Source organism: Tribolium madens, unplaced genomic scaffold, assembly GCF_015345945.1.
Source record: "Tribolium madens isolate multiple individuals breed KSU strain unplaced genomic scaffold, Tmad_KSU_1.1 Scaffold_96;HRSCAF=242;Tcas5.2_LG5, whole genome shotgun sequence".
Lineage (NCBI taxonomy): Eukaryota > Metazoa > Arthropoda > Insecta > Coleoptera > Tenebrionidae > Tribolium > Tribolium madens.
Window position 1 is genome coordinate 13,588,355 of NW_025401068.1, and position 13,673 is coordinate 13,602,027.

A 13,673-nucleotide genomic window follows, 5' to 3' on the forward strand; every position below is an offset into this window, starting at 1 on the left:
TCTGTAAAAAATGGTAAGAGGACAATTATCCCTTGGGGCTTTAATGAATTTTTTTCATTTTTTTAAAATGTAAACAATACAAACTTAATTTTTTTTCAAGTGTTATCCCGTGTATTCTTTTTTTTCATTTTTGCTGAAAATGAAGCTTTTTGAAAGGGCACTTGTCTAAAAAAAAAATGGTGCGGGGACAATCATTGCTTGGGGTTTTAATGAATTTTTTTCATTTTTTAAAAATTTGTTAACAATACAAACTTAATTTTCTTCAAGTATCATCCCATGTATCAATTTTTTTCATTTTTGCAGTCAATGAAGCTTATCAAACGGGCATTTGATTGTAAAAAAATGTTGGGGGACAATTATTCTTTGGGGCTTTAACGAATTTTTGTCATTTTTTCAAAATTCGTTAGTAATAGAAACTTTATTTTTTCCAAGTGTCATCCCGTGTATCCATTTTCTTCATTTTTGCACAAAATGAAGCTTATCAAAGGGGCATTTGACTGTAAAAAATGGTGGGGGGAGAATTATTCGTTGGGGCTTTAACAGATAGAATTTTTTATAATTTTTTTCAAAATTTGTTAACAATACCAACTTTATTTTCTTTAAGTGTCATCTCGTGTGTCGATTTTTTTATTTTTGCTGAAAATGAAGCTTATTGAAAGGGCATTTGTCTGTAAAAAAATGGTGGGAAAACAATCATTTCTTGGGACTTTAATGATTTTTTTTCATTTTTTCAAAATTTTTTAGTAATACAAACTTAATTTTTTTCAAGTGTCATCCTCTGCATCGATTTTTTTATTTTTAATAAAAATAAAGCTTATTGAAAGGGCATTTGACTTGGGGGACAATTAATCATTCTTTGGGGCTGTAATGAATTTTTTTATCAAGGACATTAATTTAAAAATTCCAATAATATTAGAAAACTTTGTTTAACATTAGCAGGCAAACAAATTGCAATGGCTATAATAATTATGTAATTTTGAAAAAGTTTGAGAATTTTTTACATAGTAACTGTTAATGTAACTTGAATTGAAACAAAAAATTAAGAAAACATTAAAACAAAACAAATAGTTTTTTTTGTAAAAGCTACCAGATAAAACATTTATTTTTCACAAATCGTGTCGCAAAAAATCCATTCGGAGGAATCAATTTCTGATGAATTTACTTTGACACTTGTTATTGGACATTTGTTGGGGTGACAATGCCTTTTGTTGCGTATCCCCTCGAAGATAACCGCGTTAGCGTCATGTCTCCCTGACCACTAAACAGATCACTTTGTCCATTTATCTTAATAAATCGGTTCTTCATCCTCTATTGCGTCCCACACGAGCGCGAATTATTTAGCTCGAAAACTGGTCATTCCTCAGCATCCATCATCCAGCTCTCCCCGGAAAAATGCAAATCGTAATGCTCTAAACACACCTCGTAAAATATTCCGGTAAAACTTCATAAAAGTTTACATCGCATCGTCTCTCGACAAACTTAAAAGAAAAACATAACTTTTCCGGAACAGAATCACCGATTCGTGGACCCTTAATGCAGCATTTTACTATTCTAATGAATGCATATCGGCTTAGAGCGGACGGGTCTAAGCCCCGGAGAAAAACAGTGGTTGCCAAAAGCTGGGGCGCATTTTTTCCGAATTAATTGATTCCAGACTTTCTTCGCTTTTAATGCACTTAAGGTCCGATACGACAATTTGAATTCAGGTAGAACGTCTCGAATAAAATTTCAATTTGGGAGCGGGAAGTAAAAAAATTATTCTATCGATATCAAAGCTGTTTTCGCTTCCTTCATCTCTCTGACTGGATGAGACCTGAGCAATAAGGCGGCAAGATAAGAAACTCCGGTGGAAAGCTCCGCCCGGACGCCCGGAATAGAATATTTCTCGGCCAATCGTCGATCCTCTACCACCAAAAGGATTGGTCAATTTTCACCACTGACCAATGGAAAAGTCTTTTTTAATGACGCAGATAGAAAATTTTTGTTATAAATTATGGATGTTGTTAAATGGGATGGCTGGAGATTCGATAGAATTACGGAAATTTTCTGACGGCTATTACGTGAACGTCGCGGCCTGGATTTCGAGCCAACTGATCAAATCTCTTACGATATTGAGGGATTTATCAATTTATTTAATGGGTTTTGTGTAGCATTGGGTTTTAAAGTCAGTATTTTGTTAAACTTCGATTAGAGAAAATTTTAATGCAAATGTAACTAAAATTTTTCGTATACAGGCTGTCCCAGCGAGTTCAAAAAGTCCATTAGTGACCTTTAAATGGTAAAATTAAAAAAAAAATGTATAAGACATTGATAGATACTAATCTAGTGCATCACCTAAAATTATTTTCAACCATAGAGCATTTCCCAAAAATAAGTTACGATACAAACTTGTGTTTTTTCAAATTAAACACCGTATGTTTCTTTGCATTTTTGGATGTAGCTTTTTAAAACAATGTTTTTACGGCTAAACTTTTATTAGTCAATTTCGCTTAGTTTTAGAGAGAAGACGTTTTTTTTTGACGAAAACATGCACTTTTTAAAAATTTATTACATAAAAACTAAGACAGCTAGAACAATTTTTTTCTTACTTCTACAAAGAAGAAAGCACAGAATTTAAAGCTGTAGCATTTTTTTAGTGTTTTGTATTTGTAAGGATTAATAAATTAAGAAGTTTGTTAAAAGTTAAATAACTTAAAAAAATTAAATGGAACACCGTATTTTTAATTTTTGCATCTAATAGATTCATAAATTGTCTATCTGAAAAAATAAAAAAATGTCTAGAATTGATAAATGAAAAAATTTTTAACATTCAATATTAATTGTAGCAACAATGCTTATCAATATCTGGGCATTGTTGATACTATAGCAACCATAGTAATTCCACCATGGATCACTTCTCTGTTGATTTATCCAGAGATTGTAAAAGTCGTTATAAATACTGAAATTCGAATTATTTTATTGTAAAAATAAAAAATAATGGATTCAGTTTAACACAAATGTGATTACTAAGTGATATTTCTTCCATCTCTTGTGCAACTGTGCACTTTTTGGCTACTGAAGCAACAGTAATTATTTTTTTTATTATTGTTTAACGTTGAATATCTTTTTAGTTATTGATTATAAACACCTAAAAGTAAATAATTTTAGAAAGACATTTTAATAATCTTTTAAGTGCAAAAACAATAAATAGGGTGTTCTATTTCAATTTTTTAAGTCATTGAACTTTTAACAAACGCTTTAATTTTTTTATGTTTGCAAATGCAACACACTAAAAAAATGTTACAACCTTATAGCTTCTACCTTCTTCTTTGCGGTAGTAAAAAATATTTCTAGATGTCTTAGTTTTTGTGTAATAAATTTTTAAAAAGTGTATATTTTCGTCAAAAAAACCGTCTTATTTTTAAAATTAAGCAAAATCGACTAATACAGGTTTAGCTTAAAAATATTGTCATAAAAATCGACATCCAAAAACGCTAAGAAACATATGGTGTTTCATTTAAAAAAACACAAGTTTGTATCGTAACTTATTTTTGGGACATGCTATATGGTTGAAAATAATTTTAGGTGATGCACTAGATTAGTATCTATCAATGTCCTATACAATTTTTTTTAATTTCACCATTTAAAGGTCACTAATGGACTTTTTTAACTCGCTGGGACAGCTTGTATGTATTAAGAGTCAACAAATAGAAAACGAATTAAAAGTATAATTTTAAAAATTACAACTAAGTTATTATTTAAATTTAAATTTGATCGCATTAAAATATTCTGTAAACCGACACTATGTAAATTTCAAAGAAAGTTTTTGATGCTGCAAATTAATAAAAAATACGGTTTTATTTTTTGAATAAAAAATATTTGGACTAAAATTTGTGATAAGAGTTTTGAAAATTTGTATTAACTCTTTAGCTTTTTATTTTCATTGATTGTTCTTCTAAAATTTTAAATATTACTGAAATGAGGTTAGAAAAAACGAGCGATATAATCAGTTGAGTAATGAACGTCGTCGCCGAAAAGGGTCACGAGACGTTTTCACGACAAAACGTCTCGTACTTGCAAAGAAACTAAAAAATATGTCTTGTCAAGTTGTAAAAATAATGTCCGTGAAACGTTTAGGGTTTTTATCGATAATAGCAACGTTCGAGTCATGCGAATCGTAAAAGTCGGTTTTTCGTGCCGGCAACCCTTAAGTTTTATCTAAATTCACATATACATACAACACTTCGATATCTAAACCGTCGAATTTCCCTCCGTTCCATACCCTACATTATTTACTTTTCCACATGCTAATTAGCGTAATAGATGGCGCGTGTTGCAGCCTCACATGGTATGTGGAAAATGTAGCGCACGGAACATCCGTTTTAGCAATCAGGCCAATAGCGTACACCTTATATAAGGCCATTCTAGCTATTACTCATTTAAAGTGCCCCCGACTGGCCACTCCACGGAAGGAAATGTAAAGTGGTCTCTATTCCGGAAGTCGCTGAAAGAATTCCGGACGGTTATCGCACATACTTCCGGTTGAACGTTCCGCCAAATCGGAAGTTACAGTCTAACCTATGCGATACTGTCTATGCCATTTTGTTATATGCCACGATTTATATCGATAGTGATGATGACTGAAGGTCTCGCATTTTTTATGCAAATGATTGATTCTTTCGCTGTTTTGCATATTTATGATACTTTTTGTTGTTATACTACTCTGAAGTGGGGAATAAAAGGAAATTAAACGTGGCTTACAATCTGATTGTTATTTATTGTGTTAATTTTTACAATTTTATTTTATACAAGGAACACCTGAACTCGATACTATCTCGGCGCATTCATCAAAGTTGCAAGTACTTAGTGACATTTAATTTTTTATTTGTTTTCTGAAATTGACTCTAGTTTTTTTTTAATATATATTTATATTTAATACACAAAAACACTTGTTTTTGGCTGAAACGATTATTTTACGACAACGCTTGTTAGTACTACTTTCCCGGCGCATCCACCAGAATTTTAAATAATTTATAAGAACTACTTATTTGAAATATAAAATTGAAATCATTTTAGGCAATATACCAATTTTTGATTTAATTTTTCATTATTTTTATTGTTTAAAAAACAGCTACATACAGGGTGACGCAGGGTTGCGCGCAAGCTCTATAACTTTTTTCTATCTAAGCTATCGACTTGATTTTTTTTTGACGGTAGGGCCGATAATGACGCACATTTAAAAAATATTTTTATTTAATCCAAGATTTTAAACAATGTAAACTATTTTTGATTTAATTTTTCATTAAAATTTGTTTAAAAAACAGTTCATACAGGGTGACCCAGGGTTGCGCGCAAGCTTTATAACTTTTTTTTATTGACTTGATTTTTTTAAATAGTAGGTCCGATAACGAAGCACATTTCAAAAATATTTTTATTTAAAAATAGGATACACAACTAACTTCTGTTTTTCAAAATGAAAACCTCTAGTTTTTCTTACATTTTTGAATTCTCCACTAAATGTCGATATAACGGATCCTGTCTCTTAAATGCAAAAGTTTTTGACTTATGTCAGTTTATATGTCAAAATAGCGTCGTGTAGAAAAATTCATAACTTCAGAACCATTTAATATAACTTGACCAACTTTTTTCTAGTCGATTCCTTAAGCTTTAGCGCATTTTCTGAGATAAAGACAAATTCGGAGTCAATGTTCCATCGCCTACTACGATTTTTTGAATATGATAAATTACAAATGGCAATAAGTCGACTTTTTTAGATACAACATCCTATGTTTTATTACATTTTTTATGAGCTTTTTGCCAATATAGAGTTTGTGGGATCTCCTTTATAAAATTTGTAATATTTTTGCAAAATAAAAAATGTTATTTTTTCCGAAAAAAATGGCAAACCTTGTTTGTACTAGTATCCCGGCGCATCCACCAGAATCTTTTCCCAGATTTCCACCAATTTTTTTTTTAAATAGTAGGTCCAATAATGAAGCACATTTTAAGAATATTTTTATTTAATACAGGATGTCTCAAAATAAGATACACAACTAACTTCTGTTTTTTAAAATTAAAACCTCCAGTTTTTCTTACATTTTTGAATTCGCCACTAAATTGTCGATATAACGGATCCTGCCTCTTAAACTTATATGCAAAAATTTTTGACTTATGTCAGTTTATAGTCAAAATAGCGTCGTGTAGAAAAATTCATAACTTCACAACCATTCAAGATAACTTGACTAACTTTTTTCTAGTTGATTCCTTAAGTTTTAGCGCATTTTCTGAGATAAAGACAAATTCTCGACTTTTTTAGATACAACATCCTATATTTGATTGCCTTTTTATGAGCTTTTTGCCAATATAGAGTTTGTGGGAACTACTTTTTGAGATTTTTGCAAAATAAAAAATGGTTTTTTCGAAAAAAAAAGAGGAATCTAGTAGGTCGCTGTCGTAAAATTTGCGCATTTTCTGTAAGTAGACCTTGCTCAAAATTTTTACATTGTTTCCTATCAATCATCCTTTCTTCTTTTTGTAAAGATTACTAAAATTGTTTCCGTTGTTATTTACTCCTGTTTATATTACAATTTCATTTCGTTGAAACATATTTTTTTCAGAATTGTGTTGATGTGTCAAATTTTACTACATCGGCTAATCGTTTTTTTTTTTAAATCATCAACGTTTCTCATTTTGCAAAAATCTTACAAATTTTACATAATGTGTGGTATTGTTATTGCTATTTGTAATTCTTAAAAATTCTAGTAGGCGATGGAACATCGATCCAGAGTTTGCTTTTATCTCAAAAGATGCGTTAAATAATTATCGAAAAAATTGGTGAAAAAGTAAAAAATATCCAAACTTGTAAAATATTGATATTGTATAAAATACAAACTTTATTTTTTTCAAGTGTCATCCCGTCTATCCATTTTGTTCATTTTTGCATAAAATGAAGCTTATCAAAAGGGCATTTGATTGTAAAAACTGGTGGGATACATCATTCTTTGGGGCTTTAACATATAGAATTTTGTATTCATTTTTTCAAAATTTGTTAACAATACAAACACTATTTTTTTCAAGTGTCATCCCGTGTATCAATTTTTTTTATTTTTGCAGAAAATGAAGCTCATTGGGCATTTGTCTGTAAAAAAATGATCGGGAGACAAGCATTTCTTGGGGCTTTAATGATTTTTTTATTTTTTCAAAATTTGTTAGTAATACAAAGTTTATTTTTTTCAATTGTCATCCTGTGTATCCATTTTGTTCATTTTTGCAGAAAATGGAGCTTATTACAAGGGCATTTGAGGGAGACAATTACTTCTTGAGGCTTTAACAGATAGAATTTTTTAAATATTTTTCAAAGATTTTTAACAATACACTATACTTTATTTTTTTCAAGTGTCATCCCGTGTATTGATTTTTTTTATTTTTGCAGAAAATAAAGGGCAGTTGACTTGGGGGGACAACCACTCCTTGAGGCTGTAATAAATTTTTTTAATTTTTTTCAAATTTGTAATACAAACTTAATTTTTTTCAAGTGTCATCCCGTGTATCGATTTTGTTTATTTTTGCTGTATTCCTCGAAATATTTTAAAACATTATAACTTTTGAGGTACAGCAATTTATAAAAATAATTCTGAATAAAATACCTATTAATTTATTTCTAAAAAAGTCAAAAAAATAATTAAAGAAAATCGTATTTTTTAACAAAAACTGTTTAAGAAGAAAAAAAGGTTTGGATACCCATTCGTTCTCTCCGATATGTGCTTACGAATTCTAAATGACGTGAATAGTAACGAATTAAAAAATAAAAATAGTTAAACGCTTGAGTGCAATGAATAAAAATAATGCTCGTTATTTTGACTAGAATACGTCACGAAGACAGTTTTCGATTTGCACTCCTCTGGTACTTTAATTTGCGAAATTCGTTGAAGTGGTAGGTGACAAAGGCGTCGGAGAGCCGTCGAGATTTGCATATCAATCCGTGTAGGGAACAATTTCCAAGCAAAATAGGAGTTATGAGTGCTTAAAATTGATCTGGAATAAGAGTGCGCGCCATTAGTGGACGATGCCGAGCGTCGGCTGGCCTCGTGACAATCTGAGGACGATGGAAAAACAGACGGTGTACTTTCGGCCTCATGCATATTCAACAGCTAAATATTTGCAGGCGCTTCTTATAACGATCATCCTCTGATTCGCCCCGAACGCACCACCGATTCAATAAGGGTCACCGAGGGTTTTTATTCGAAATTTTCGCGACGATTACCGAGGGAAAAACGCCATCGCCATCGATTGCAAATTTCGGATTTGCCACCAAGAATGCAAATATAAAAAACACCGGATTTGCATAATACAATTAAAAGTCTCTTCAATCAAGGGAAGTAAAGTTGATTTTGTGTTTTTGCAATCAACGAAAAGTCTGCGAGACGACAGTCAAAACAAACTTGATGAACTTGAATCCATTACTTTCCTTTATTTAATTCTTTAATCAAACCGAAGATTTTGCATTCCGGATTGCTTCTTCTTGATGAAGGCTTTTTTTTCCCTCGGACGAACTTTTATTTATGTTTTCATCATGAAAATTACCGACGAAAAGATTCTGTCTCTCTAAGTTTTTATTTCATTAGGGCTTTAATGTAATTAAGGCGCATTCAATGGACTGGAGCTGAGATTTGTTGCTGTCTTTCGACGGATTACGGATTTTTAACGAATTAATTAGTTTTATTCAAACTTTAAAAACTCGCGGACTAAGTGTCGCAAAAATCTAATTAAATTTGGCTTCAACAAGTCGAATAGTGGTAAAAACCATAACATAATATAAAATTGCTGTTACTTCCTCCGTTTCGAAACAAATACCTACACAACTCACACTTTCATCTGTATTTTGTGTTAATACTTAGTATGTTGATATTAATATTGCTTTTATCACAGTTTTTAATTCTTTATACAAATCTTCCAAAAAAAATCAGTGTTTACTAGTATTTTTTAAAATAAAAGTTCAAGTGAAAAATTCCATTAATAGTATTTGTATTTTATAAAACAAATATTAAAATATCTGCTTCACAGCTTCAACTGACTTATTTTTTCTTAGGTGTTCATTTGCGTTGGTAAAATAGTAAAAAATATTTTTTCTTAACTACATATAAACTAACAAAAAAGTATCTTAATGTAGACATTTATTTGAAAAGTAAAGGAGTATTAGTACCATGTAGCTGAAATACTTGAAAATAAAACACTCTCAAATACAGGGTGACTCAGGGGTGCGTGCAAGCTCCATAACTTTTTTTTCTATTTACGGTATCAACTTATTTTTTTTTTAAAACGTTAGGTTTTATAATGAAGCATATTGCAAAAATATTTTTGTTTCAGTTTTAATTCAGGATGTTCTAAAATAAGATACACAATTAAGTTCTGTTTTTTATAAAATAAAAACCTCCAATTTATGTTGCATTTTTGAATTCGCTACTAAATTGTCGATAAAACGTACCTAGTTTCTTAGAATTTTCTGCGATAGTATTTCATAACTTCAAAACTATTCAAGATAATGTAACCAACTTTTTTTCAGTCGATTCCTCAAATTTTAACATAGGACAATGATTTTTTTATGATAGAAAATTAAATGTGTTTTTGTCGGTATTACACATAAGGGGCTATCACTAATAATTTATGAATTATTGTTAATAAAGTGGTTCGGGTACTGAAAATTGACCAACATTTTAAAAACTTTACAATTGATCGAAATACACTACAAATGGTCTAAAAGTATATAAAACGTCGTAGAAACACAAACATTAAAAATTAAAAAAATTATATGAATATACAGGGTGTGTCAGAACTCGCGCCTTCAGAGGAAAATTTCAAGTAAGATACGATACCAGGACAAAAACATGGAAAAAATTCTGTCTGTCAAAAATTTTTGACATTTGACATTTTTTTATGTCTATTTAATGATATTGATGATCTTGTATATGTTTTTTATAATTATTTAATAAAGGTACAAAAATTTTGTCAATAAAAACCACAAATAACATTAAACAGAGTTACAATTTTTCTAATAGCCTGAGCAAAAAAACTTGCAAAATATTTTTTCGAGCAGAAATAAATAGAGTCAAAGTGCAAAATTTAAACCCTCATAACTTCGAAATTTTTATAAAGAGAATTTTTTCAATATTTTTTCTTACGTAGCATTTTTTTTGGGGGCGCAAGTTTTGGTAGGTCACTACTTAATTTTTCTCTATTTCTAATAAACACAATAAGAGAGCATAAGCACAAGAACAAGGTATGAAAGCGCATAAACATAAAAGCATTAGAGCTTTTTATTGTAAAAAATTAAAATATCAAGTAAAATTTTGTGAATGAATAAGTTTTAATCTTATTAGATGTCTGTAAGAGTTATAGATAAGTTTATGAGAGGTTTATCATTTTTTCTCTAATTGTGTGGTTCTAAATTATTCATAAGATAGATGATTACTTGAACAAAAACACACAAAGAACTTTTCTTTTTTTGGTAATTGGTTCAAAATCGCTTGTAGCAAGTTTAATAACATGTGCGCAATTAAGGAAATGAATTTCCCAACAATTCATTATCTTGTTGTTGGAGGATTGAGGGTGGATTTATGTCCGTTGTAAATCATGTATTAGTACGAGTCCCGTATAGGAAGGACCGTATAAAAATTCAGCCGCAGTAAATCAGTGGTGTCCCAGGGATTCCACCATACATCGTCTATCTTGGTCTGTCCGGCAAACCGGACTCCGGAAGCCGCACAATGCGACCGGAGCGAAGCAGGAAGTTTCAGATGCGTAATGAGCTCCATCCTGAAACACACGAGAATAACCGTATTAATCTGTGATACACTGCTTTGGACAATCAGGACACATTTTAGTTGCAACTTCAGATAAAACTTTCAGTAAGAAGAATCGTCGCTAATGCCGTGTAATTTATTTATGAGATGCATAATCCTGCTGCAGCGAGTTAAGAGCATTAGAAGAAATAAACGTAACTGTAATCACTTTTAAAGGTATCCTAATACAAACGTGGACCTTGCGCGATGAGTCAGAGGGAGATTTATCCTTCCCTTGCATAACGCTCGCAATTTGCATACAATTTGCATACTAGTTGATATTGCAGTCTGCAAAGGACACCCTTAAGAAATCTCTCTCACAACAAATCAAAACAGAAACGTTATCGTTATCAAACGGGTTGAATCAAACTCAGCGAGTCTTTCCTGCAAGTCGAAAAGGAGCAGGATTTTCGGATACGATTCGGGATGTCCTGCTAATTGCAGGCTTAGGTAAGGAGGAGGAACAGCGGGAGACAAGACAATATTGCGTATTGTGAGCTAATAAAAGTGCCAAGCCAGGGACGGAGCACTTAATGCCAATGAAATGTAAGATAAAACAATCCCATTACCGAGACGATGTTTACAACGGAGACAAGAAATATTTATGGAGAGGACGATTTCGGACGGTACGAGCATTTAGGGGATTAAATCAGTTATTGCGCCCTTTCGATGGCGGATTCCGACGAAAATAAAAACAATATGGTGGATGGTTCTGAACGATTTGCCCAAAAAGTGGATCAAAGCTCAAATGAGAATTTAAAGAAATTGTTTCAGAAAACAAGATTAATTAATGGGTGCATAAACAAAAAACTTGATAAACTAATCGTTTTTAAAGCAGTACAAATAACATAAAAAGTTTCTTTTCAGATCTTCTATACGTATGTTGGTATAACTTTTAATTAATGCAATTAATTTGAGATAAATCAAATTTGGGTATGCAAAAGCTAATTAGTTAGTATGTATTGTTTCTCGATTTTTTTTACAAATTTTCAAAAATATAAAAAAAATACNCTAATGAAATATGTTTCAAAGTATTTTAATGCAATTTTATGTAGACTCCAAACTTTTGAAGCCTACGGTTAGTCCTACGACAAAAATGAATAGGACCATTTTGTAGGAAATTTTGATGCAGAAATAGACTTCTACAGAAAATTCTGCATAAATTACATAAACGATGAGTTTGTATTTATAGACCCTCGTGACTCCCCCTTCCTTTAATGAAGTATTGGACCCAGTAAATTCAATTTACTGTCAGTTTTTTTACAAGACTAATTCTGTTTTAAATGCAGATAAAGCACATTTTTTTAAATGATGTTTTTTGTCTGTCCTATAAATCGCTTACGGTTAGTCCTACAACAAAAATGTAAAGGACCATTTTTGTAGGAAATTTTATAAGCTTTAATTTTGATAAGAAGATAATTTCCGAGATATAAGCAAAAACAAAAAAAAGACACCTTTAACCCCCCTCCCCCCCTCGAGCTCACCGCCCAACTTCGGGGACTCTTGATATATGTTTACCCAAGTGTAAAGAAAGCGTTTAAAAAAAATTCCAACTCTAGGATTTTTTTCCACCGATTTGTTTAATTTGACTGGGCAATTTGCATACATTTGAGTAACAAAAAACTTCAATTTTGGACGTTTTGTAATATAAAAATGAGACTAGTTTTTCTCTGTGTGGTAAAAGTTGTGATATAACAGCATTGTGCTTGAATTTACTAATAAAACCAGATGCATGCTATGTAAGTAAGCCGCGATGGCAACTGGCTAGACGTCTCATTTCTAAAGGATCGCTTTTAGACATTATTGGAGGCGGTTCAAGGAGTACGACACCAGCTAGTCAATCGCGTAAATCCCCCACTAATGATCAAGGTGTGCAAGCCGGTGGATCTGGTAAACGAGACGACAAGAAGATTCCGAAACCAATTCAGCCCCCAGGTCAACGCAATCAACAAAGGAAGAGTACTTCGCAAGAACGAAAAAATTCGAGAGATGGACATGTAAGAAATGAAATAAAGTAAATGTAGTTATTTAATAAATAAAATTACAGCAGGATCATCAAAGGAATCAAAATAGACAACCTCAAATGCGTACACAGAATCAAGGACCCCAAGGACCTCATCCTGGCAATCAACAAAGGGGGGGATGGACAAATCGCGGTCCTATGAGGCCACGAGGAAGACCAAGAGGAGGATTTAAACCTAATCAAGGACAGCCGACGCCAGGAAATAAAGCAAAGAATACTTTGAAGTTTGAAAATGATTACGACTTCGAACAAGCGAATACGGAATTTGAAGAGTTGAGGAGTCAATTAGCGAAAGTAAGTGTCGTATTTTTGTGATTGAAAGGCGAATTTTTTTTAGTTTTTGCATAGATATTTTATAAGATGTGTTAGTCATTTTCATTTATTACGTCTTTTGTCTAAGATGGAAAATGGCCTTATTTAAAAAAAAATCATTCATTATTTTGCATTTTCATTAATTACTTGTTGCCAAAAATTTGTTTAGATTTTAACGGTGGTTTTTATCACTTCTGATTTCACCCTTTTTTCATGGGTGCCGACTACATGGGTGCATCGGGGATTAAGGTAAAAATAATGATAATAATAACTTTTAATAAGATTTGGAATTTCGTATTTATTCTAATCTTTTTTTTAGTAACGTTGCATTCTTTAAAATCACTTTTATTTCAAACATATCTTAAATTTTCTATTATTCTATTTTTCTCTTCGAGAAAATGGATCAAATTTATCGTTTATGTTATTTGATTTTGTTTTTCCTTATTTCAAATTAACTCAAAATTAAGCTTTTCAGTGAAAAACCCCTTGAAAAAATATTTGCTATTATCTCAAATACTTCA

General features: G+C 31.4%; 1 protein-coding gene across 1 annotated transcript; it reads left to right on the plus strand.

Annotated features, from left to right (window-relative positions):
• Window positions 1-12,469: 12,469 nt before the first annotated feature.
• Window positions 12,470-13,171, plus strand: LOC123012317 (protein LSM14 homolog B-like; the record flags this gene model as incomplete). The annotated part of the gene is made up of 2 exons (XM_044410150.1): window positions 12,470-12,814; window positions 12,865-13,171. Coding segments are annotated over 2 exons (636 nt in total), but the record flags the coding sequence as incomplete, so codon positions are not given.
• Window positions 13,172-13,673: the final 502 nt, after the last annotated feature.